At 46.3% G+C, this 26,093-nt stretch overlaps 2 protein-coding genes across 3 annotated transcripts in view; one reads left to right on the top strand and one right to left on the bottom strand.

Moving 5' to 3' along the window:
- RARRES1 (retinoic acid receptor responder 1) overlaps positions 1 to 10,790 on the top strand; it is a 35,242-nt gene extending 24,452 nt beyond the window's left edge. Inside the window, exons 3-6 of the mRNA XM_044667700.1 lie at positions 610 to 793; positions 3,384 to 3,520; positions 9,964 to 10,026; positions 10,119 to 10,790. Coding sequence (XP_044523635.1) covers positions 610 to 793; positions 3,384 to 3,520; positions 9,964 to 10,026; positions 10,119 to 10,271 — 537 coding nt within the window. The 3' untranslated portion in view covers positions 10,272 to 10,790. The remainder of the gene's footprint in view (positions 1 to 609; positions 794 to 3,383; positions 3,521 to 9,963; positions 10,027 to 10,118) is intronic.
- A 6,768-nt stretch (positions 10,791 to 17,558) lies between these two features.
- The window catches only part of GFM1 (G elongation factor mitochondrial 1), a 48,419-nt gene continuing 39,884 nt past the window's right edge, over positions 17,559 to 26,093 (bottom strand). For both annotated transcript variants that reach the window (XM_044670920.1, XM_044670921.1), the window contains 5 exons: positions 24,071 to 24,233; positions 22,455 to 22,599; positions 19,131 to 19,291; positions 18,631 to 18,684; positions 17,559 to 17,946 (listed from right to left, as the gene is read on the bottom strand). In XM_044670920.1, the coding sequence (XP_044526855.1) occupies positions 17,815 to 17,946; positions 18,631 to 18,684; positions 19,131 to 19,291; positions 22,455 to 22,599; positions 24,071 to 24,233 (655 nt within the window). In that variant the 3' untranslated portion in view covers positions 17,559 to 17,814. The remainder of the gene's footprint in view (positions 17,947 to 18,630; positions 18,685 to 19,130; positions 19,292 to 22,454; positions 22,600 to 24,070; positions 24,234 to 26,093) is intronic.

Here is a 26,093-nt window from a genome sequence, read left to right as displayed (position 1 = left end):
TGAAATAAATGTCAGACAGGAGTAGTCGTAAGAGCATTAAGAATACGGTTCATATTCATGAACTGCCCAGGCAGAGAAAAAAGGGTTCAAGCAGAGATCTGCCCATTTTCCTCTCAGGGTAAATGTCTCTGGGTGATTTGAAATGTCTCTCTGTCTCTTTGTTTCTCTATCTGTCTGTCTGTCTCTCTTTTCCTCTTTCTGTCCCTGTCTCTGCCTTTGTCTGTCTCTTTGTCTCTGTCTCTGTGTATCACTCTCTCTTTTTCTCTGTCTCTCTCTCCCTTCCTCTCTGTCTGTCTCTGTCTATCTTTCTCTTTCTGACTTTATCTCTGTCCCTCTGTCTGCCTGTCTCTGTCTGCCTGTCTCTGTCTCTGTCTCTCCTTTCCTCTTTCTGTCTCTGTCTCTGTGTATCACTCTCTCTTTTTCTCTCTCTCTCTCCCTTCCTCTCTCTGTCTCTGCCTCTGTCTTTCTCTGTCTGACTTTATCTCTGTCTCTCTGTCTGCTTGTCTCTGTCTGTCTCTCTGTCTCTGCCTCTGTGTCCGTGTCTCTGTCTCTCTCTCTCTCTTTCTTTCTTTGTCTCTTTCTCATTCTGTCTCTCTCTTTTCCTCCTAGTCCAAAGAGAAGCATTCAGGCATATGTTCCGCTCTAGTGATCTTCAGGAATCATCAGCCCAAACCCACTGTCAACATAACCTGCACTCGACTCCTGGAAGACAAGGAGAAAGAGCAGGAGGATTACCAGCTCTATAAACAAATGAAGGAGCTGAAAAAGCCGGATGAAGAGGTCAGAATACCAGGTATGAGCCATCCTGTTGTCTTTGGGGCCATTGAACCTAAACACAGAACAAGGGGACAATAATGCTTTTTTGAAGCTATGTTCCTAAGCAACTATAGAACCAGGTCAAAGTCTTGGGCACCTGATTATTTAAACTAGACTTAAAAGTCACAGTTCTTGCCTGCTTGTTCATCCATTACAGTGTGACCATGTCCTCTTTCCTGAAAAGGCCACCTGTGTGGAGAAGGTTAGAAAAAGAAATTATTGATTTCCAATCAATATCATCACCTCCAAAATATCTGAATTAAACATCCTCCTTAATTCAAGACTTTTCAGAAGATGCTGATTGTAAGTTTTAGTCTGGATCACTCCCCAGGGAATCCAGTTATTGCAACCCAGCTACAGGGGTAGTAGTGATATTCCTATCTGAATTATAGCTGTATTTAAAGGATTAGCTAAATAAATTACAGGGTGAAATAGAGTAAAACCAGATCATCAATGTGTCCCTTTCAGACCTAGACAAGCCTAACTGGGGGTGGGGGGGGGTGGAAAAAGAAAGAACTTAAAGATTAGAATAGAATTTTAGAAAATTTAGATATGGTCATTGCTACATAGGAATAGAAAAGAGTGTGTATGTATGTGTCAATATGTATGTAGGTTAGATTCTACATGTGGCATCTTTACAAAAATTAACCATATATTAAATCATAAAAACCTCATAAATAAATGCAATGGAGCAGCAATAATATAAGTTTTACTGACCATAATGCAATAAAAATTATATTAAGTTAAGAGCCACTGAAGAAAAAAGTAGAAATCAATTGGAGAATAAATAACTTAATCCTAAAGAACTGCTGAGTCAAAAGGTAGAAACAATAGAGAATTTCAGTTGAATAACAATAAGACAACATATTAAAATTCTGGGGATGCAGCCAGAGCAATCCTAGGGGGAAAGTGATGTCTCTAAGTATTTTTTTTTTATCAACAAGAGAGTTCTTTAGGGGGAAATTTACATCCCTAAGCACAGAGTAACAAAAGAGAAAAAGAAAGAGAAAGAACAGATTAAAGATTTGGATATGTGACTTTTAAAAATGCCTAAATTGGAAAATCAACATTACAATTGGAGCAAATAGCAAATAAAATGAATTTGGGACTAGGAGCTGTCCCTAAAATAGGAACTTCAAATCCTATGGATTCCATTTATCATTTCATTCATGCTATGGAGGCTTATCTTAATGCAGCATCCCTGATGATTTTGTGTGTTGCCATCAATAATAATAACCCCTTTGATGTTTATTAAGCCTTTTTGTATATTTGCTCATGGAAAATTTCTGAATCTCCCTGAGATGTAGGGGCTATTATTACCTCTATTTTACAGATTTAGAAAACTGGTTCAGAAAGGTTAGTGGTTAGTCCATGATCTGATCACACAGCTAATCAAGAGTAGCCCTGGAGCGCCAGTCTGCATGATTCTGGACCCAGCACTGTGCTGCCTTGACTTAAAAGGTGCCAACAGAATATTTTTCTCTAAAAGGGAAGAATCCCTCTCATTAGAATTTTCTCTTTTAAATGTATTCATGAATACATACTAAACCTTTGCTGTCTCAGTTTCCATATCTATAAAATGAGAGTAATACTATTTAGACTACCTGCCTTTGTTAACCTTGAGGTGTTAACTGCCTTCACCTATTCTTGGATCAGAATGCACTGGACTATGGCTTTGGATAGAATTGGTGAAGCTCTATCTGCCTCCTTAATTTTGGGCTGGTACTGTGGGGCATGATGAGCAATGAGAAGCCGTGAGATACCCTGGAGAGAAAGCTGGACTTGGAGCCAGTCAGACTCAGATTCAAATCCGACCCCATGTCGTGAACTAATCAGGTGATTCTGGACTGAACCCTTAACCCATCAGTACCCCGCACAACGCTGAGATAGAGGTTGCAGAAGACGTGCTGACCTGCACTGGTAAAGGAGATTTCCTGACCTGGGAGCTCCTCCTGCCAATGAGATGCAGGTCCTGTCTTTCTTCAGCTCCCATCATGAGCAATGCTCCCTACCAGGCTCTTTTTCATCAGACCCCATTGTCACACATCCAACCAACTTTCAAATGACTAGTTTGCTCTTTACAGTATCGGGCATCGAGCTGACAGAGTTTTACACATAAGAGCAGTATGAGATGGAACCAAGTAGAGAAATGAAGTTAAGGCAGCTGGTGGGGAACAGTGCACCCAGCACTGCACTTGGAGGCAAATCCAGCCTCATGCACTTGCTATTTATGTGACCTTGAGCAAGTCATTTCATCTCTGTCTGCCTCAGTTTCCTCCTCTGTAAAATGGAGATCCCAATACCCACCTCCACAGGGGCCACAGAGAGGGCTCGACCTCCGAGGCGGGCGCCATTGTCCTCTGCTCTTGCCTTTGTGTGGCAGAAGATGCCGTATTCATGAGTTGTTTGATTGGGTGGCTTTTGGAGTCCCCAAGAGACCTCAGAGTGGGCCATCCCCTGCCGAGCTCCAGACGCCACCCCAGAAGCCGCACAGGCGACTTTCAGAGCCCAACCCTCACTTCCACAGCTCTAATCTAAGCCATCTACGTCTGCTTCCTTCTTCTCAGACAGCCTGGGCCACGTGGAGCCCTCTCTGCAGCCCCTGTGGAACTTGGCCGTCATCGGCAGCTCGTACGTGATGTGGGAGAAGACCTCGCAGGCATCCTATTATTATATGACCCAGATCAGCGGGGTGAAGCAGTGGGTAAGCAGAACAGAAAAACCGTCTCCATAAACGGGGTCCAGAAGGGAGGAGCCAGAAACAGGGTGCCCCTTGGGCAGCCTGGGGGCCGCCTGGCTGAATCAGGGGGTTCCCAGAATCTAGATATCGTGGCAAAGAGGACCGTTTCCTTTCTGCAGAACAAAGGCACAGGCCGTCCCTACTAGGTGAGAGATAAACTCCCTTTTCAGCTGTGGGCACGATTGGTTTGAAAATCCTCTCCATCTCGTCTGAGGGCTTCGACATCGGCGAATGTTGGCGCCAAAAGGCCATAGAGGGCCCTTTGTCCATGGGCCCAGGACAAGGAGTAAGAATTCTCCTCCTGCACTTCAGCCTCTTACTAGCTGGGTGATCCCTAAAGTCACTGAACCCCTCTATGACTCAGTTTCCTCATCTGTAAAATGAGGGGTTTGAGCTAGATCAGTGATTCCCAAAGTGGGCGTCACCACCCCCTGGTGGATGCTGCAGCAATCCAGGGAAGCAGTGATAGCCACAGGTGCATTTATTTTAATATTAATTGCTATTAAAATTAAAAAAATAATAATTTCCAGTGGGCTAAGTAATATTTTTTTCTGGAAAGGGGGCAATAGGCCAAAAAAGTTTGGGAACCACTGGGCTAGATGGTCTCTATGGTATCTCTTCTGGTTCTGCATTTGCAACCTATTATCCTGGGTCAGATGAATGATCCAAGTACATCATCAGAGCCCAGGAAAGGCAAAAACCTATTCATCCATGAAGACTTCCAGCAGGTTGGGCATTTCTCTTTCGAAGAACATAGACCAGAGGGAGGACAAGGCCCTGGTGGGCCACATCTGCTGCAGTGCAGGGACTACCCACACCCCTGAAGTCATGTATCGATCATTAACTCCATGACATTCAGTCCGTTTACTAAGCACAAACACTTCCTCTCTTTTCATCCCGCTAGAAATGCTATAAAATGGCGCCCAATGGAATCTTCCTGATTCAATCTTCTACAAGAGAGCATCAGGCAAGATACAGTAGAAAGAGCCCTGAAGGGGGGCAGCTAGGTAGCTCAGTGGTTAGAGAGCCAGGCCTAGACATGGTGGGGCCCTGAGTTCAAATCTGGTCTTAGACACTTTCTAGCTACAGCAAGTCACTTAACTCCCAGTGATGGGCAAACTTTTTAAAGAGGGGGCCAAAGGAAAGGAAATGCTCCTCTGTCAGTCTGTTTCTAGTCTGTTCCAAAATTCTTTAGAAGTTTCATTGTACTGTATCCTACTCGTTATATTCATCAGATTAGGAATAATGTCCCGGGATAGAACATTTCAGGGGGCACATCTGGCCAGCAGGTCGTAGTTTACCCATCACTGGCCTAGCCTTTACCACAATTCTGCTGTGGAACTAATACCTAATATCAACTCCAGGAGAGAGAGAAAGAGATGGAGAGAGACAGAGACGGAGAGAGAGAGACAGGGAGAGAGGAAGGAAGAGAGAGAGAGAGAGACAGAGATGGAGAGAGACAGGGAGAGAAGAAGGGAGAGAAAGAAAGAGATGGGGGAGAGGAAGGAAGAGGGAGAGACAGAGACAGAGACAGGGAGAGAAGAAGGGAGAGATAGAGATAGGGAGAAAGGAAGGAAGAGAGAATGAAAGAGAGAGAGAAAGAGAAAGGGAAGGAGAGAGGGAGAGAGGAAGAGAGAGACACACAGAGAGACAGACAGAGATACAGAGAGAGAACCCTGTTTCTGGAGTCAAGTGACCCTGTTCAAGTCCCGTCTCTGACAAGCCTACCCATGGGACTTAAGACAAATCAAGACCCAACTTTGGGCCTCAGTTTCCCTCTATGTAAAATGAAGGGGGATAGACTAGTCAGCTTCTGAAGCCCCTTCTGGCCCTAGAGCTAGAAGCCTGTTGCCCTTGGTGCTTTTGCTGTAATAGTGACTGGGGCATCATCAACAAGGTTACTGGTTGGCATGGGATATTCAAGCAAATGCTTAGAGGGGAAAATACCTTCAAATCATTGGGGAAACAGGGAGCCCATTTTAGAATTAGTCTTGTATAACCTAAAACAACCTGTCAGCACCTCATGAGAATGACTTCAGGCCATATATCAGCAACAGAAGACTGATATTCAGATGGATCTGGGTTTTCATCTACGTAGCTACTCCTTCCTATCTCCATTTCCTTATCCTGTGTGATTCTTGACCAGATTTGGTCATTAATTCTCCACAGAGCATCAACCCCTCACACCTTCTCTGCTTCTCCTAGTACTGGCCCACCCTGATGCCCATCTCTTGTCCCTTGCTATATTACCATCCCACCCCTTTTCCCAGCCATTTGAAAATGGGGATTTGGGGAACCTGAAGATAGAGAAGAAGTAAGGCATTCTTTCGGTGATCTGAGCACCTGTTCTAGAGCCCTTGGCTGCTGATTCAAGTTGAAAAGGGGGTACCCTAGAGAGAGAGCCCCATAAGCACTGAAGGCTTGCCCAAGAGCCCTTTATTCAAAGTCTAATCAGCCTGTCCTTAATTCCCTCCAACACACACACTCTTCCAACTTGCTACATATCTTCAAAGAGTCCCCAAGAGGACCATGGATGATCCGTAATGGAGGGGGTCATTGAAAGGCCCGGAAAACATACCCCTCAGAGTGCCCTCAGAGAGGAGTACCAAGGAGCCCATGAGCTGTAGATAGAACATAGAAGTCACTAAGAAGGTCAAGGAAAACAGTCCTCCCACTCTAGAAGTTTGCCTGGGGAATCTACACTTGCCCCATCTCTGACACCAAAACCAGTCCAGCTCTGCTATGGCTCACCATCTCATTATAAAATACAAAATGGCGGATGACAAATTCCAAAGAAATGAATCCTGACTCCAAAGTCAAAAGGACCTGAGTTAAAATCCCACCTGTTACAATAAAAAATAATAAAGGCTGATATAAATATATATATTAGTATTTTAATTAAAGCCATGCTGATAGATAAAGTTATTAGACCACGCGCTTGTCAGAATTCAAAATCGCCGCTCCAGTCATTATTACCTCTTCCTGAGTCTTCTGGCCAAGAGACCACTCCCCCCCTAACCCAGGAGATTATAAACTCTTCTCTACGTGGAGACGTAGGTGTCCCCACGCCCAAAGAACCGGAACCGGAAACCCATTGGACCACGGGAAATGTAGTTTGATAATTTCCATAGAAAATACATATATATACTTAAAGATGACATCTCCCAAATTTCACTTTTACAATTCCCCGTGAGGTCCGGCAAAAAAAAGGTTAGTCCTTTTTCTTCGCTGGACCTGTAAAAATAGACAACTTCTAAAATTTAGGAATTTGGGGGATAAAAGAAATAGATGAACAAATGGTTAAAATTAGCCACATTGACAAAAAAACCAATTTGGGGGCAGTCCCCTATTGGTATAACAGTATACAATTAAAACAATATACAACTCAATTTCAACTCCCCATAGTTCAATCAACTGCACCCCAAAGTTCAAATTTGGTCTTCATGGTACACACCTCTGATATTCATTATCCATGTGACGTTAGGCAAACCTCCTCATCCATAAAATGAAAGGCTTGGAATCAGTGGCCTCCCAGGATCCTTACAGTTGGGCTCCAGTCTTCTATCAGGAAGGACAGATTTGTCAGGGTGATCCAGATGACATTATCACAATGGAATCTCTTTGACTCAACCAAATTAGACTTTGGGATAATTTGTCCAAAGCCAGGTAAAATTATTTCAGCAGGAAGGACCCCATTACATACAGGACTAATAAACATAAGCAGATCCTAAAGGAGACATCCTGGCATCTTCTCTAATTATCGAGTTTGAGTAGAGGGGTGAGAGCGAGGGAGACAGATAAGTGTTATTTCCCTCAAGCTCCAGGATCCAAACCATGAAAGTCAACTGAGAGGCCTCCGTGGAGGAAAGCCATCTCCATGCAAACAAGAGTTTCAAAACTCTGAGAATGCCTTAAAGAAAGGGAAACTGCCTTAATCTCTTTGATGTGTCTTCTGTAAAATATTTCATCTGGGGGGGGGGGCAGATTCCCATCACTGACTTTAACACAAGCCCTGTCTCTGTTTAGCCTCTAATCAGCCGCCATTCTTCCCTCTAAGACAACCATTCTGAAGGACAGAAATTGTCCCGGGAATATCATCCAAGGTTTAAAAATAAAACAGATTTTTTTAATTACTAAAGAAGAAAAAAAAATGACATAGACCAGTCTGGCCTTGAGAAGTATGGCAAGGGATGTGAATGAGCTAATGAGATGAGTGGGGCAAATAGAAACGTTGGGACCTGAGCAGAGCAGTCTGCTGTCAGACCCAAATGGAACAAAGTGAATCTCAGACAGGGCCATGTCACCTCTGAAAAACTGGTGCCAAATGATGACTGGAAATCAGCAAAACACGTCCTGAAGCAAGGGAAGAGGCCGGGTTTCTCTTCAGAGTTCTCCAGCCCTCTTTGAGACCCAACGTTTCAGCCAGCATTTTAGAGCTACTGGTCGACTCTGTTTAAACAAAGCTCTTTGCTGGTGAGCTGCCAAGAACAGAAAGAAGCTACCGGTGAGGCACAGTCGATTCTTGGTTGCAGATTATCCAGGGTCTACCATCTCCCACAGGCTGGGCACCTCATGGTTTAAGAGCTAGACAAGACCCCAGAGATCCTGTAGCCCACGCCCTTCATTTTACAGATGAGGAAACTGAGCCCCAGAGAGGTTCAGCAACTTGGCCCAAGGTCACACGGGGAGAAAGAAGAGTTGGGATTCAGGTCCCGCTTCTATGAGCCCAAATGCAGGCATTTTATGGTAAAAGCAGGAACATGGACAGCCATCTAATCTGATCCCATACCTGGAAAGGAAGCCCCACTAAAAATCCAGTAGGCACTCCTCTAGCCTTTGCTTGAACTCCTTGCCTTGGGAGGCTGTGGGTTCTTCCTCCACAGTGGAGGCTTTCAAGCAGAAGCTGTGGGATCATTTCTTGGGTGTATTAGTCGGGGGATTTCTTGGATGTGGGCTGCAATAGATGGCTGCTGAGATCCCTTCCAACTCTGAAATCTTGTGTTTCTCTGACTACCAAAAAGGGGGAACCCATTATCTCTCCAGGAAGCTCAGTCTACTTTTGGATAATAATAATTAGGAAGTTTTTAACTAGGCAGCTAGATAGAGCAGTAGATAAGACAGCTGGACCTGGATTTAGGAAGATGAGTTCAAATCCTATTTCAGACTAAATGTGTGACCCTGGGCAAGTCACTTAACCTCTGTCTCCCTGTTTCCTCATCTGTAAAATGAGGATATTAATAGCATCTCCCACACAGGGTTGCTATGAAGACAAGATGGGATATCTCAGTGTCTTGTTTTGTTGGCTTATAGCACTATATAAATGCTAGTTATTATTATTATTATTAATTTGCTTCTTTGTATCTTAGGGCAGCGAGGGGGCACAGTGGATAGAGCACTGGGCTTGGAATCAGGAAGACTCCTTCATGAGCTCAGATCTAGCCTCAGACACTTAACTAGCTAAGTGACCCTGGACAAGTCACTTTAGCCTGTTTGCCTCAGTTTCCCCATCTGTAAAATGAGTAAGGAAATGGCAAACTACTCTAGTATCTCTGCCAAGAAAAACCCTAGTGTGGCAGCAAAGAAAATCCATTCTGAGTTCTATCTTTTGGAGAAAGTCTGATCTCTCTCATACCAGGAGAAAGCCCTCGTATTCCTAAAATCAGCTCTTTCTTCCCCCATCCCAGAGCCACCCCACTCTGCTAGCACCTCTTCACATTTTACAAGGTCCCATTACAAAGCAGAAATGGAAACCTTCCCCTTCCGTTTCTCATCCTAGAACATCATCCCCAAGGAAATGAGGCAAAAAAAAAAAAAAAAAAAAAAAAACGTCAAGGAGAGGAAAGAAAAGGAATGATGAGTCTATCTACCATGACTTTATTTTTTTAAACCCTCACCTCCCGGCTTAGAGTCAGTACTGCTTATCAGTACCAAGGCAGGAGAGTGGCAAGGGCTAAGTAACTGGGGTGAAATGACTTGCCCAGAGTCACACAGCTAGAAGATCTCCTCTCTCCAGTCCTGGCTCTCTATCCACTGAGTCTCCCTGCCATCCTTTACCAAGAATTTATTAAGCACTAACTATGGGTCTGACACAGGGCTAAAGTCCTGGGAACACTAAGAAAGGCAAAAACCTTCCCTGCCCTAAAGGAGCTTGAAGTCTAATGGGGAGACCACATGGTAACAGCTATATAGACAGGGAATAAATAAAATAAAAAATAAAAAGCAAAAACAAATAAATAGATAGATGAGATAGTTAAATTGAATTAAATAACAAGCCACCATAACCCTTCTGTAGCCCAGCACTTAAAACACTATCTGGCATACAGCAGGCACTTAATAAGTATGTCATGACTTGATTTGATTTGACGTGATCGGGCACCAATTCTACTGACTTTTCTTTCCTTTGCCAGGTCACGCGAGGTGATTTTATCAGTTTCAACTACACGGCCCTCCTCCATCAGTTCTCAACCCAGGTGAGACCGTGCGTGCCTTGGGAATTAAACATGGCGCTCAGCGTAGGTCACGGCGCCCACAGTAATGGCTTTCCCCATTATGTCTTCTCCAGGACATTATTCCCTGCCAGATTCATCTGATCTGGTATCCTGGCAAACCCCTGAAAGTCCGGTATCGCTGTCAAGACCCTGAGACACAACCGGAAGGTTCTGGGAACGACCAAGGCTCGGCGGAGACTCCTACCGAGATCCCGAGTAACTTCTGAAGGATGCAGCGCCGACCTCTGACACTCGAGCCGATGACCACACTCAAAGGCTTCAGCCGCTGCTGACTAGTCATCTGTAGGCACGTAGTCCGAGCCCAGAGACGCCCATCATCTTCTTTTGTTACTCATTTCTTGGAGCACATGCTGATCCCGCTAACTCGTGAGGGCACTCAACTCCACTCGAGACACTTTGGGGCCACCCGAAGGCCCTAAAATGTGACATATGAGGCCGGAATGAATTAACAGCTCTGAAAGAGTCTGCTCTTCAGGCTGAATTTGCTATTCTCCCAAGCTTGTATCTAATATTCCTTTGAGAACAGTAGCTGATTATCTTGTACCGCTCCAATCTCAGAGTGTCCATGCTAGTAGCTGAAGATAATATAGTACAATAAAAGCAAAAAGAAAGGGAAATGTTGTGCTGGCTTAGGACGAAATTTGTGCTTTTTAAGGTTTCCAGCAGGACAACTTCTACATTCGCCTGAGAATCAATGCTGAAATAAACACGGTTACGTTTCAAAATTGGCTTTGTCATCATTTACCTCGACTGGCAAGGTTTGTTAAGGGTGGAAACTAAAGTTAAAGCTAAGATCGTTTAGCCTGGATTGGCAAGCAAAGTCTAGGGGGCGCCTTTGGGATATTTAGAGGTAGAGGAGATTTTGGAGGCCCCCAATCCAACTTCTTCGTTCAAGAGGAAATCAAGATCCGGAGAAATGAAGGGTCCTGCCCAGAAGCACGGGATTTGAACCCAGATCTTCAGGATTCTAAAGTCGATGATCTTTCCATTATACTGTACTTCCTTCTCTTTTTTCATTTATGTAAAGACCTTTACACCCTAGGTTTCTGCCCTTAGCTTGAGTAATTTAATAGCAAGCAAGAGTGCCCATAATGGAAGCTATAATTGAATTCAGTGGAGTGCCTTCTTGGGCCAGGACCAAGATGTGGGGAGAGGGGAAAAAAAATAGAGAGGGATAGAAAAGAAATGTTCCTGTTATCTGATGGCAGCCAGAATTGGCATCATGTCATGGAAGGTCAGGATCACTGTCAGAAAAGTACTAAGTAAGTGATTTGAGCCAATAATGAGGAACCGGCAGTCTTAAAAGAACTAGTCAACAGAAGTCCTGAACATTCCATTGCACCAAATATAAATATGCAGCAGAACTTTCATGCCTAATGGAAAGTTCTCAAGGCTTGGACCTGGGTCTGGGTCACAGGAGGATGGCCAGGGTTATTTAGTCCAACCTTCTGATTCTAACACATGAAAAAACGAGCCCCCAGAGGTGTAATGACTTGCCTAAGGTCCTATGGACAGAAGGGGAGAGCTGGGAATCAAGCCTATGCCAGAGGGTCATGGGATCACAGCTCTAGACCTAAAAGAGATCCCAGAAGCCTTCTGGTTCGGTCTTCTGACTCTGCAAATGAGGAAAAGAGACTTGCTCCAAGTCACACAAAAAAGATGAAGACGGTTTATTTCTTTCAATGTATTTAAATGAAGTCAACAGTCCTATTATCCCTCCAAGAACCACAATGTAGAGGAGAAAACATATCCAAGTCTCCAGTCCTAAAGACAGAGGAAGTTGAGATCATCAGCAAGAGGGGAGACTTGAACACAGATCCTCTTGACTCCAACGCCCAGGCTTTTTCTAATGTACCATATTTTATGACAGTGATACTCTGAACTCCCCAGGGTTCTACAGCAACGTTCTTCTTGACCTCCTCTACACTGTAGCTTCAACTATTTACACCAACTCATATGGGAAAGTGTGCCACTGATCTAAAAGCAGCAACAGCAAAAGCCACCCCAGTTATCTCAGTTATGGGAGGCTGCAAATAGATAATTCCCACAAATTGAGCACTGGAAGATTCGAAAAGCCTAATCCCTCACTTGGCCTCATAACAGCCCTGTGAATTAGACACATAGGATAGGCATCATCAGCCCCACTTTATAGATGGGCAAACCGAGGCTCCAAATACAGGGGACTTTTATTTACTATGTGCCAAGCACACAAAGAAAGCCTTGGCCCTCAAGGAGCTCACAGTCCAGTGGGAAAGACTACAGACACATGACTGTTTGTAAATAAGAGCTAGAGAATTAAATTGGAGGTATCAGAGAAAGTGCTAGAAGTAAAAAGAATATGGAAATCCAGCCCATAGAAGGTGAGGTTTTCGCTGCCACTTGAAGGAAACCAGAGAAGCTGGAAGGAGAGCAATTCCTGTCAGTGAAATGTAGGCTGGCAGATGGAGTGTCTGGTTCAAGGAACAATAAAAAAGGCCAGTGTCATTGGACCAGAGTATTTGAGGGGGAGGAAGATGTAAGAAGAATGAAAAAGTGGACAAACAGGCCGCAAAAGACTCTGAATGCCCAACAATTTAAAATTTGAACCTCAAGGTCATAGGGACCCACTGAAAATGACTGAGAAAGGGGGTGTTGTGGTCAGTTGGGCATATAGAAAGATCAATTTGATGGCTGAATGAAGGACTAAGGACTGGAGTGGGGAGACCTCGGAGGCTGTCAGACTAGCCAGAAAGTTCTGCAGGGTTCCAGGTATGAGGTGATGAGATTTGAATCTGACTCTTATTTACTTCTAATCATCTAGCCATTCATTTCCCACTTCTTCTCTAAATCAACCTCCACAGATTAAACACTCCCTTGAAATACAACTAAAGGAATGGCATATTCTCAAGTCTGCCCCTCAGGAGAATGCATTAGAGTAATCCAGTGGGTGTGACACTTTTGGAAAAAGACTTAACATTTTTTAAGAGTTTAGCTACTTTGAATTAACACCCAGTATCCCATGACCTCCTCCAAAAGAAGGGACTTTGTTTGGGTCTCTGATGCCAGAGCCAAGTGTCTTCACTCAAGTCTTATTCTCAAGCCAAGGAAAGCAAAAAAAAAAAAAAAAAAAAAAAAAAAAAAAAAAAAAAAAAAGCTTAGCTGGGTCATAAACCTCCAGGTGGATAATAAATCCTTCCCACTATTTTGTGAGATTCTAAGACTTAAAGCCTGCGAATGTAGTGAGTTGACCAATGCTCCAAAAAAAAAAGGGCATATCACAGGAAGAATATACATGGGGTCACCAAATATCTTAACCTTTTGCATTTATTTTAAAATTATTACAAGATTCATAGAAGTAAAAAGAAATGACACCAGTTTAGCATGTAGTGATTTTCTCAACAATCTCCCCCCTTGGAAATCTTATTTCACCAAATATAATGCTTTATTATGTATGTTCTTTTAGGATACTTCATCCAAAATAACTGGGATATCATCTTATGCTCTGTATAGCATGTAGTACATTGTTATAGGGAACTTTTAAGATGTAATATGGGGATTAGGAGAGTGTAATATGGGATTAGGTAGGATGTAATAAGGGAATTGGAAGGATATAATATGAGGCTGAAGCTAGGGTAATAACTGGTAGGATCAGGGAATAAGACAAGGCAAAGGACCCAAGGCTGGAGGTAATCAAGGGAATAGACTAGGTAGTAGGGAAGTTAAGGCAATATATTGGATGAGGAAGGTTCAATGATGAAGGCTGGTAGTTGAGGTGGTAGGAGAAATAAGGGAATGTCTGAGTTTAGGGAGTATAACACTGAGGTAACAAGGGTTGCAAGGGAGAGGATGAATTAATCTAAGCAGGCAAATAGCAGCAGGGAAATACAGACTGGGACTTAGGCTAGAGACAAAACACTGAAGGGAAATAGACTGATCCCTTCAAGTAAAAGACACTTTATAGCCAAGTTAGAGTCAGCCAAGACAGATTAAAATTGACTCCAGGCTTTAGTCAGTTTCACAGGAAGGGACTTGTATTGAAGTTACACTTCCTTCAAATGGAGACCCTCAGCTTCCTTCAAATCCAGAAAGTATGTTGTTTCTCTTTTCCTCTTCCTCCCTCTATTACTAATCAACTAATGAAGTAGCCAAAAGGTCTTGTTTAAACATAAAAGGGGTTTATTGTCTTCTAGGATAGATTGACAGGGTAGAGGATCAAGGAAGCCCTAACCGCCACTTAAAGAGAAACCTCAGGTAGGGGAAGGGGAGCAGGAATGTGAGACTGAGAAAGGACCTGCCTTTACTCAGCTCTCAAGGTGATTTTGAAATCAAAAGGGGTTAGGAAGTTGGATACAAAGACTCAATAAATAATTTGTTGCCAGGCTAACACTAACTATCACAGATTTGAACTAACTCTCCGATTCACTCTCCTATTCACTCTTCTCAGACATTCAGGTAGGGGACATGAAGGTAGAAATAAGGTAGGGTAGGAAATTCAAAGGATTTATCTAAATTAACAAATCTCAAAAGAAAATGCAAATCTAGGCTAGGTTTCAATCTCAAGCAGGAGCTCAGCTGGACCCTGGTTCCCTCCACGAGTTCCCAGGTCCAACTGAAACTCTTCCAAGATTCTAAAACCTCTTAACTGACATAAGAACTCAGTCAAAGCCTGCAAAACTGTTATGCCCCCCTCTCTAAATCATGACATAGAAAATAAAGATCAGAGAGGGGTCAGTTGGTTAGAAAAACAGTAAAATGGCTTCCCTTTTCCAATTGCATTTGGTCATCCAGTTGGTTATATTAAAAAGTAGAGGTTTTTCCTCAGAGAATCAGATTTAAAGCAGGATGGGACCTCAGAAATCACCTAGTACACCCTTTTCACTTTGTAAATGAGAAAACTGAGGCTCACATTTACAAGGGAAGTACATAGGCAAGGGTTGAGATTTGAATTGATGTCTACTCTCTTTGTCTTATTAGGCTATCTACTACCCTTTATGTTCAATACATCCAGAGTACTATCTCTCTGATTGAATTTGGAGAATTCAATGAAATATTCAGGAGAAAAAGGAAAACGTGTATATCTAGAGACAGAATAACCTGAAAAATAAGGAAGAAGCCTACAATGTTAACCCTGTAGTTTTTTTAGTTGTTTTATTCTTTGGGGCTAACGGGACTCCTGAAAGTATAAACTTTCAACTCATTGTCCTCTAGCTTGGAGATCCTTTGATCTGATGTACACCCCTGAGGTCTTCTGGACTTTCCATCTGTCCTGTTACTTTCCCTGGCCCTTAAATAATATTTTTTAATTAAAAAAATTTAAACAAACAAATAGACATGAGCCCTCCTTCATGTGCTAACTTCCCTTCCCTCCTTCCCCCATTAGAATGTGAGCACCACGAGTGCAAGGGCCCCTAGAGTAGTGGTTTATACTTAGCGAGTACTTAGTAAGGATCTCCATTCCTTAGCTGGCACGTAAGGAAAGATGGAGGTACTACGAGGTCTGGAGAGACGGCTAACGGACTGGATGGGAACTCAAGCAAAGACTGACAAGCCATAACAATGGAACAGATTTACATTTATTTAATCCCTTTTACATTTTCATATCAAAATCTTACACAGGTTCAGAAATTGAACGGCAAGCATACAGGATGGAGCGGTCAAGGGTCAAGTGAAATAGTTCAGATTGTAAGCTCGAGGGGTCCAAAGTAAGACATGGCGACCCAAAAGGGGGAACGTGCTCCTACGCTGCAGGAAGAGAAAGGGAGAGCCCCAAACAAAGGAGGGGAGGCTCCATCGTACTCTGGCCTAGTCAGACTGTATCGGATGTGCTGTGTTTAGTTTTGGCTGCCCCATTTTAAGAGTCCTTAATATGCTAGAGTGAGTCCAAGAACCAGAAGGAAAGGAGACACAAAAGCATCGCAGCAGAGTCAGCCAAAGGAGTGGGGAGGTTCGCTCTAGAGAACAGAAGTCTGAATTAGAGGAATATCTGGGCTGCGAGTCAAAGAAGAAAACACGATGAGCACTAAGGGCAGACTGCGCTGAAACAGAGGAAAACTTCCTTAAGGAGGAACATATTGTGAGAGAGAGACAGAGAGAGCAGTTCAAAAGGGGAGTCACGGCTTGTAGGCAGCGAATGACCCCTCGTCAGAGACCGTGCAGAGCAGCTCAGCTCCATGGCTCCTGGGTCCCGGCCAGCTCCGGAACCCCATCCTCTAAGAGGGCTTCATGCGGACAAGGGCACTCGGGCTCACTCATCCTTCCTGCCAACGTCGCTCAAGTGTGGAAGAGCTGAGGGCAGCCGGAGTAAATCCGGCGGATCCCAAGGCACAGCCCAGGAGGACGCTCTAACTCGGGCCTCTCTGATCCTGGGTGGCCTCCAAAGCGGAGGAGGGATTCGTGGGAATCCGCAAGCAAAGCCTGCTCTGTCACACCACGCTGCCTTCGTGACAGCCTCGCCAGACGCACGGATCTGTCTTAAGTCACGACCGTCTCCGGACCTCCAAACGGTCGAACGGACGAGACGCCCAGAAACCACAGGGAACGCCCTTATCAGCCTCCCGAGCAAGAGGCCAGATGTGGCTGCAGCCAGATGGTCTTGGGAAGAAATGATCCAACTGCTGATCCACATGAAGGCCTCTTCCTGCCCTTTCTCTCTCTTCCCAGCACCACACACACACACACATACACATACACACACACAGACACACAATTTCCCCAAATGTTATGCACAATTGTTTCAAGCTTCCAGATTCATTCCTTTGTTTGCAAATTAGGAGGGCAGACAAGAGGGTGGTCTCAGAAGGCTGGTACAAGGCCGGTTTCAAACCATGAACTCTAAGGAGAGACAAGCTCTTGTCCCCCACCAGCACTGCCAACCAGAACACCGGATGACTTAGAAAGCCAAACTCCAGCCAGTCACGCACCAGCCTTGGGGACCCTCCACAAAGGGCATCCCAAGTCAGGCCCAGGCCATCGGGGCTGTCCATGGTGCTGAGTGAGGGATTTTGTGTGTGTGTGTGTGTGTGTGTGTGTGTCTGTCTGTCTGTCTGTCTGTCTCCCCGTGAAATCTCCTCCTCCTTCAACCAAAGCAGCAAAGCCTCTGTAGGCTGAGCATTCGGGCAGCCACAGGGCTTTCCTGAAGCCAGACCCGAGCCTGACTCTTCCTTTAAGCCAGCCTTACAGAACTCGGCCGCCCTTTCTTCCTACCCTGACCTTCTTGCTTAGGATCACTACTGTGGTCAGGCTTCAAGGCAGAAGAGCCTTGGCTAGAAGGGGCTAGGCAATGGGCAAAGTGACTTGCCCAGGGTCATACAACTAGAAAGCATCTGAGGCCAGATTGGAACCCAGGACCACCCGTTTTTGGTCCTGGCTCTCCATCCACTGAGCCACCCAGCTGCCCTCTGAGAATTTGTCCTTTCAACAATCAAAAACATCTGTGTGCCAAGAGCAGAGGCAGCAGGCTTTCCCCTGGCTAAGAGAACAACGTTTGTTTAATGTAGGAATCCCTGCGATAAATATTTGGGTGCTACAGTATAATCATGTTTTTAATAGACATTTACAATAAACTAAAACCCCGATCCCCGGCTGACATTTACATAATATTGGCTCTTGTGGCTTCTGAATAAAAAGGGGGGAATCCCCCCCACCCCACCCCACCCCCCGTGGCGAGGCTCCTCGGCTTATCCCCCACCCCAAGTCCATCGAATTGGAAGCACTTTGGAGGCTGCAGAGGAAGTGAAACCAGGCCCGATGCTCAGCTCGAGGGGGGGAAAGTCAGCTCTTGGCCTTCCCCTTCTTGACCGGGAGCTGGCCCGTGACCTCCAGGTACTTGTGGATGAGCTCTTCCTGTGTGGTGGCCGAGGCCGGCTGGTACCTGGAGTACTCCATCGTGTACTCCCCTTTCCCCTGGAACAAGGACCAGAGAACCGGCGCTTAGCACAGCCAGCCAGCAGGCACACGGGGGGCAGCACTAACTGGTGCAGGGACGGAGCACACGGGAGAAAGACTCAGGGACAAGAAGCCCCAAAGCTGGGCTCAGAAAGGGTCCAGGTGGGAAGAGAGGTGCAAAGGTGTGGAGGAAGGAGAAGAGAGGCAAGAGGTGAGGAAGAGTCGCAGCCCAGCGCTGGCCGGGAGTGCGAGAAGGAGCAGGCGGGAGAGAGGCTGGAGAGGAAAAGATGACGATGACAACCAAACTTGGCGACTCTTTGGATGGTTGGGATAATGAGGGCAAAGGGAGAGGCGAGGATTACCCCAAGGCCGAGAGCCTGGGGCTGAAGGAGGCACAGACAGAAACAAGGAAGCTCAGAAAAGGATGCAGGGAGGTCAGCGGCTTAGAGAGGTCCAGGGGGCCTGCCAGGAGGGGAGACAGAATCAGTGAGCCCAGAGAAGGCTGAGGCACACCCACCGTCAGGGGCAGGGCCGAGGGGATGTCCAGGAAAGGGGACAGACAAGCGGAGGCCGGGCAGTCCCAGAGAGAGACCCGGGGCAGTCGGGGTGCCCAGAGGGGGAGGTAACGGGGGGACAGTGGTGAGGGCCGAGAGAGAACTGGGGGGTGACGAGGCTGAGGGGGGCCAGAGAGGGCCGCCTTACCTCGGTGCAGGAGCGGAGCTCGGTGGCGTAGCCAAACATCTCGTTCAGAGGGACCTGGAATCAAGCGGTCAGCGTTTAGCGGCCCTCCCGGAGGGCCTTGAAGGCAGAGAAGGTGCCCTGGAGACCTCTCCCAGGGGGCAAATGTGGGCAAGAAGCACCCAGAGAGCTCCAGGACACGAGCCCTCCTCGAGTGTTCTCCGTGGGGCACCCCAGCAGTGGGCAGCAGCTGCTCTCCTCCTCCTCCCCGGCTCCCTCTGCGGGGGCCTCGGCCCTTTGGCGTCCTCAACCAGGGGCTGCTGGAGCCGCCCCCGAGGAGGCCTGAGCCTTCTCTCCTCCCTGGGGAGCCACTAAACATGGCGGCCCACTTGGAGAGAAAGGGAAGAGCTCCCAAGGGTGTCAGAGGCCTCCTCCGGCCTGACTGACCCGGACCCAGAGTGGGGGCTCAAAGAGGGGGTGGGCAGACGGGCAGGCGCTCCCCAGAGCCGCCCGAAGCCACTCACATCTGCGTACAAAGTGAAGAAGTCCTCGACGCCGTCCTGGCCCGTGATCACTCCGTGGCGGCGGTTGATCCCTGCAATCACCGTGCCCTGGAACTCGTTAGGAGCCACCACCTCCACCGCCATCACGGGCTCGAGGATGCACAGCGTGGCATTGGCCAAGGCTGGGGAGAAAAGGCTGCGGTGAGCGGGTGCTCCCTCTTGGGGTTGGCTCCCCGGAGGAGGCGCTGGGAACCAGGGCTGCGGCCAGACCCAGGCCCTCTGCTGGCCATCTCCCTCCCACTGTGGGATGGGCACCCAGAGGGAGAGGGCCCGAGGGCACGAGCACGCGTCGCCCCATCTCCAGGCATGAGGCTGGGGAAGGACCGCCTTCCTGGAGCTCTCCAGAGCCCACCCGGCACAAGTTACTGTGGAAGCCTCTTTTCTGCTTCTGGCGACCCCCGAACACAAGGGCTCCTTCTGCCCCCGACTCTGCCCCCGACCTACAGTAACTCCAGCGAGCCTTCAGGCTTTCCCCGACTAAGCGGAACACCCCCAATCCCTTTCCTTTCTTCCTGTGGACGGTGTCCCTTCGGCACGTCACTGATCCTTTAAACACGAGCAGCCTCAAAGGCTTCTGCTGCTGTAACGGAGGCCCAGTGATGAGCTACTTGCAGTTTGAGTAAGGCGGCCTTTGGGGCCATTCCGAGAGAGGCCGGGCTGAAAAGAGCCTCGGGGCCAGCTCCCAAGGACGGCTCTCTTACCCAGGCCAGAACCTGTCTGAATCTGGTGCCCCTTTTGGCCCTCTTCTTGAAATAAGGGAAGGAATTTTAGTTCCTTCACGCCCAGTTTCTGTTTGAGAGCAGTGAATTAGTGCGGGATGGCAGTGAAGAGAAGGGCAGCCTAGGCTTGGGGGAACACCAAACTGCTCAACAGACAAGTATGCAGGCTGTGTTCGGCCCAGCAGGCCTAGCCTAAAGTGCTACGTGAGGGGGTAAAAACCCACATGAGACATATAGACCGAGGATAAGTCAATTAGTCTCTTGGCCTCTCTATTTTCCAAGGTCAGTGTGTAAAACTTAACCAAGGGGGCAGCTGGGTAGCTCAGTGGACTGAGAGCCAGGCCTAGAGATGGGAGGTCCTGGGTTCAAATCTGGCCTCAGACACTTCCCAGCTGTGTGACCCTGGCCAAGTCACTTGACCCCCACTGCGTGACCCTTACTGCTCTTCTGCCTTGGAGCCAATACACGGTCTTGATTCTAAGACAGAAGGTGAGGGTTTAAGGGGGAAAAAAAAAAGATTCTAGGAAGATGAGATGGATCTAAAATGACAACATTTAAGGGAGCCACTCAAAGCTGTTTATGGGTTCCAGATGGCCCAGGACAGAGGAGTCAGGGCACCCACATAAAAAGGGTGGACAAGAAGAACCCTCTTGTGACCATAAGCGACATTAGCAGGAGCCACAGCTTCAGACCAAGGGCTGCTAGCCCTGCCAGGCACCCAGTGCCCTGGTCAGAGCAGAGCAGGAGGCCCGGGGCCTTTCTGAGAACCACGGGTTAGAGGACCACATGACAACGTGGGATACATTGAGAAGAACCACCAGAAACAAGAAGGAAGTGGAGACAGATGGCCTGGAACAAGAGAAGGACGCTCAGAAGAAACCCAAGAGCTGTCTTGTTACAAATAAAAAGGAGGGATTCACCTTTTTGGCTTTGCCAACAAGGGCAAGACCGAGAGCAGCAGGTTATAGGGAGGTAAACTCTAGTCTATACAGAAGGAAAAACCTGCATGTATTGGAGGGATGAGGCTAGACAACCACATAAGAACTCGAAAGGGACAGAATATGGAGTTCAAACCCCCACTAACACTGTAGAATCTTGATTAAACAGCAGTTTTAGGAAGGGGGGGGGGTTGGTTGGCTAAAAGTTGAGCCTGAAATCCTTTTCGTTTCATTGATAAAAATTATTTCTACAACAAACTCTCTTCCCCATCTTAAGTAAATGTGTGGAACAGAATTTTATCATAAAATGACTTGGAAAGCCACAGATCCTTAGGAACACAGAACCACAATCTTATTTTTATGTGCCTCAGGATCAGTTCTAAGGCAGAAGAGCAGCAATGAGTGGGCAATGAGTGACTTGCCCGGGTTCCCACAGCTAGATCTGAACCCAGGTCCTCCCAACTCCTGGCCTGGTGCTCTATCCTCTGACCCACCTGGCTGCCCCAGAACTATGATCTTACCGATGTGGGCAGCAGCAACCTATCTGCCCTCCTTCTTTCTGTGAATCTTATCACAGGGCCAGAGATTCACAGCTGGAAGGGTCCCTGGAGATCATCTGGTCCAAAACATGAGGAAACCGATGGCCAAAGAAAGAGCTGATGCTGCTTGCCCGGGGCCATGTGGCTAGTAGATGTTGGGGTCATCCTGGCTCCCAGCCCAACACTATCCACGAGGCCTTCTTGTACGTGTCCTTCCACGAGTCTCCCATAAACGAGCTCCCCAGAACACGAGCAGCCTCCTCTAGGCCCTGACATTCGAGGACCCTCAGACTGTTTGTCTGCTCCTGCTTCCTCTCAGGTCAGGCCAGACCCGCCTCCTCTTCTAACTCTCTGGCTCGATGCCTTTCCTAAGACAATGTCGCCAACCAGTCGACCCTGGTAACGCTCTGCACCCTGTGCCTTTGGGTCCCCCACGGTTCTGGCCCTTGTGAAGCGTCCCGTGATCCAGCCATAGGACAATGCTGGCAGAATTCTGGGGTGAAGGGAGGGACTTTGGGGCGAGGAGAAGCTCCGGAATCTCAGACTGCCCTGGGCAAATCCCCCTGAATTCCCACCCTTTCCTCTTGTAGGTACAAGCTGTCCCGGCCCCAGCACCAATCTTACGGCTGCTCTGCCAAATGAATCTGGGGGGAGCCGATGGCTTTCTTGTCATGTCTCTCTTTCATCAAAGCCCCCTTTTGGAGAAAAGCCTCGTAACTGTGTTTGCGTATAGATGAGTCTGTGCAGGAGTGGCACACAAAGCTGTCTCTGCTCCCAGGAGGCTCGCTACTTCTTCCCCAAATAAAACAGGGCCATTCCCTACCTCCCACATCCCCAACACCACGGATGTAATGGCGTCCACTTGGTGACTCATCGTCTTTTCTGCCCTTTGGATAAATCACTTAACCATGACAACAAGTCCACAAGTTATTCCTGTCAAAAGTGCTGCTTGGAAATCCTGCCTCTGCCCTGTAAAGTAAAGCACCAGGGACGGGCTTCCAAGAGGGAGCAAAGAAACAGCCACCAGGGGAAGGCGGGCTGCGTCCCTCTCCGTCTGCCACGGCCCGCAGAAAGTCAGCTCTGTCCTACCTTGCTTGAGCGCGCCTTCCCCGGCGCGGATGAAGGAGATCTCGTTAGAATCCACCATGTGGTGGGCGCCATCTTGTACTATAAAGCGAACTCCAGATATCCGGTGGCCGGAGAGGGGGCCCTTCTCACACGCGTCCAAGAACCCCTAGAAATGACACAGGGGGATGCGTGGGTGCGGGCGCACACACAGCCTCCGGACAGAGGCTCCTCCTGACCCTGCCAAGCCCAGACGGCCGGCCCGTTTCTCGGGCATCCGACAGCAAGTGAATAATGAATGAGGTCCGCATTTTATAGCTCGCTCACACGGGTACTACAGCCATATAGAAAGGGCCGCCATCCTCGGCGCCTTCCCTTAACAGGAATGACTTCATTTTGCCAGCCCAAGCAGGATCATGATTTCACAAGGAGGAAAGCTGGGGAGGAGAAATGGAGCCTCTTAACCTACGACTACAAAACCTCCATCCAAAGCGAGTCAGCCCCACAGACCGTCTCAAGCGATACGCCTAGTTACAGGTCACTCCTTTAAGTGATCCACAACACAGATGAGGGCCAAAGTGGGAGAGGTGACAAGAACAACCTACCATTTCCACGGAGCCATGACGGAAGATTATATTTCTATTAAAATTTATAAATTTCACTTCTACATAATTAAAAAAAAAGCCAAAAACCTTTGCCTACCTCCTTGAGGCAAGCGGGCTACTGAACAGAGAATATAGGAGAGTCCAGAGGACTCATATGATTGAAATAGAAGTAGAAGGCAAAATTCAAAATCCAGAAGTATTAGCCACTGTTACCCAAATTATAGTCTGTCAATAAGGAACTCCCCATTTTAAAAGGGGGAAGGAAAACTTTGGAATTAAACAAGAAATAAAAATCAGTTGCAACTTTAAATTCTACCCATAGCAGGTAAGTTTAGAAGAAAAAAAAACAGTAAAAGTACATGAAACTAAATATCAATAATAATTTGTCAAGGGACAAGATTCCAGTTTTTTCATTATTTTTCCTATTAGCAACCAATGAAACATTTTCAAATTATTACTAGATAGCTACAGCTCACTACCATTAAGAAAGTATGAGTTCTTATTAACCTCAAAAAGGTACAAATTTAATGGCCACATAATTAAACCGAATTTTCTTAAACAGATATTTCTTTTTTGTTTGTTTGTTTGCTTTTCTATATACTTTGGACTATTTTTTTTCCTTGCAAATATTTTTATTTGGTTTTGTTTTTTTATTTTTTTATTTTAAATTTTTTAAATTTTGAATATTATCTCCTAGTTACATATTTCATGTTCTTTCCCTCTCCCCCAGACCCCCCTAACCTCTCTTAGCCGATGCACAATTCCACTGGGTTTTACATGATTCATTGATCCATATTAATTCCATATTATTGATAGTTGGACTAGAGTTATCGTTTAGTGTCTACATCCCCAATAATATCTCCAATAGCCCATGTGTTCGAGCAGTTTTTCTTCTATTAAACAGAAATTTCTTAAATCAAATCACTGGCTACAAGAGAAAAGTTATAATTAAGGCAAATGAGAGAGGCATGAAAGAAGGCAACATTAAGTCAAAAGTTAGTCCATGTTTAGACAATTCAAAGTTAATTTTCTCACCTTTTCTATGGCAGGAATAAACTGCTTTGGAATATTTGTCCCATAAGTTTTATCCAAGAATTGCAGTTTGGTGTACTCCTCGGGTTCTAGAGGTTCTAAGACACCTATCACCTTCCCATACTGGCCAGCACCACCAGATTGTCTCTTATGAGTAAAGTCAAACCTGTACATGAAGTCAAGACACAAGAATGGCAGCATTAGGTGACGTCACTCGTGGACCTCATTCATGGAAAACCACGACCCCTTCTCCCTCTGCTTGTCCTGGAGGATTCCTGGCAGTGCTTTCCCGTAGATCCCCCCCAGAGAATCCACCCTGTGCTCAAGGATTTCCTTGGGCACATTTCTCTATTTCCGGGTTGCCAATGTGTCACTCCAGGTGCAATAAATGGTGTGCTAAAGCAAGAAATTAGAATCTCACATGTGAGAAATTAGTGGTGAGAGATGTATCAATTGGAAAACGAATTGGGAATTGGGGGGACGGGGAGGAAGGCACAGCGGCATAAACACACCTCCCCCTCCTCTCCCTCTCAGCCGCTCCTTCCTTATGCCTTTCCCTCCTCTTCTTCTCCTCCTCTCTGTCTCTGTCTCCCCCCGACCTTCTCACCCAAAGAAGTTCTTCACTCCTTTCTCCACATTACTAGAGAAATGGATCTGCCATTCAAAATGGCCTGCATTACCGCACCCAACCACTAATGCAGGCCATTCAAAGTCATTCCTGAATGCTGACTAAAATGAAGGTTTTCCTGGGGCAGGTGATCCGCTTTGGAGGCGCACAAAAGGGAGAATCCAAGAGGATGAGGAAAGGGCAAACAAGTTGGCAAGTTTCACACAGTACCCAAAGGGAAACCTTCCCAATATTCTACCTAAATCTACTGATTTCAGAGCCATGTGCTTAATCTTGGTGGTGCCATCGTGGTGCCACACTTGGCAGTGTGATGGAGCCCACGAACCCTTTCTCTGAGTAATGCTTGTCAATGCATAAAACAAAATACGTGGGATGACAGTTTTGAAAATATTCCTAGAAAACAAGTTCCTGGACAACAGATTAAGATGTCCGGATTCAGAGAATGCCTGAATAGACATGGGCCCCCACGGAATCTGGCTAGAAGATGTGCCCAAAGATAAGCTTTGTAAAAGGAACAATTTGGAATTTGATGCAGCAACTATAAATTCACGAGTGGCTTAAGATCCTACTGGGGGGCATTCAACAAAATTGAAGAATTCCAAGTTTTTGCACAAAAGAGACCGGGACTAATTGGAAAGTTTGACACTCAACCACAGATATCAAGAGAAAGATGATGAAAAGGTAAATAAGAAACAGAGGGAAAAGAAAGAAAACTCATAGTCTTTTAAGCTTGACTCTTTAAGGGCATAAATAAGATCTAATTATCTGTATTACTAGGTGGAGAAATGCTATGTATAATTCCCTGTAGTGAACTCTATACACTATTATAATATTCACTATTATAGCAACCAGAAGAATAATTCATAGGGAGAGGACAGGATACTAAATGGTCTAAGATGACATGGGGGGGTGGGAAAGAGGGGAGGAATAGTAGGGGACACCAAGAAAAATCCGAGTAAATAAGAAAAATAAGGTATTCTATTACACACAAAGAGGGCATGGGAAGGGGAGGGGATAAATACTACCATAAGAAGGAGAGGAAGAGAGCATTAAGAGGTAATAATCAAACCTTACTCTCAATATAATCAACCCGGAGAAGGAAGAGTAGCTTTATTATCCATCTGGATAAAAAACTCCATCTAACCCTACTGAGAAAGTCAGAAGGGATAAACCAAAGGGAGCAGGGGAGTGGGGAGGCCAAAAAGGGAGGGAAGAAGAAGGGGGAGGGAATTCATTCGGTCTTTAAAAAAAAAACAAAAATAAGGGAACAACAAGGGAGGGGACAGAAAGGGAAGTCAATCAAGGGAGGGGATAAGGGATACTGGCTGAAAGCAAACCACTGGTGTAAAAGAAAATAGTGCAATAAGAAGGAGTGGGTCTAGGGGAGGATACAAAAAA

This window comes from Gracilinanus agilis, chromosome 3 (assembly GCF_016433145.1).
Source record: "Gracilinanus agilis isolate LMUSP501 chromosome 3, AgileGrace, whole genome shotgun sequence".
Lineage (NCBI taxonomy): Eukaryota > Metazoa > Chordata > Mammalia > Didelphimorphia > Didelphidae > Gracilinanus > Gracilinanus agilis.
Note: the sequence above shows the minus strand (reverse complement) of the source record. Positions and strands in the feature narration are given on the sequence as shown.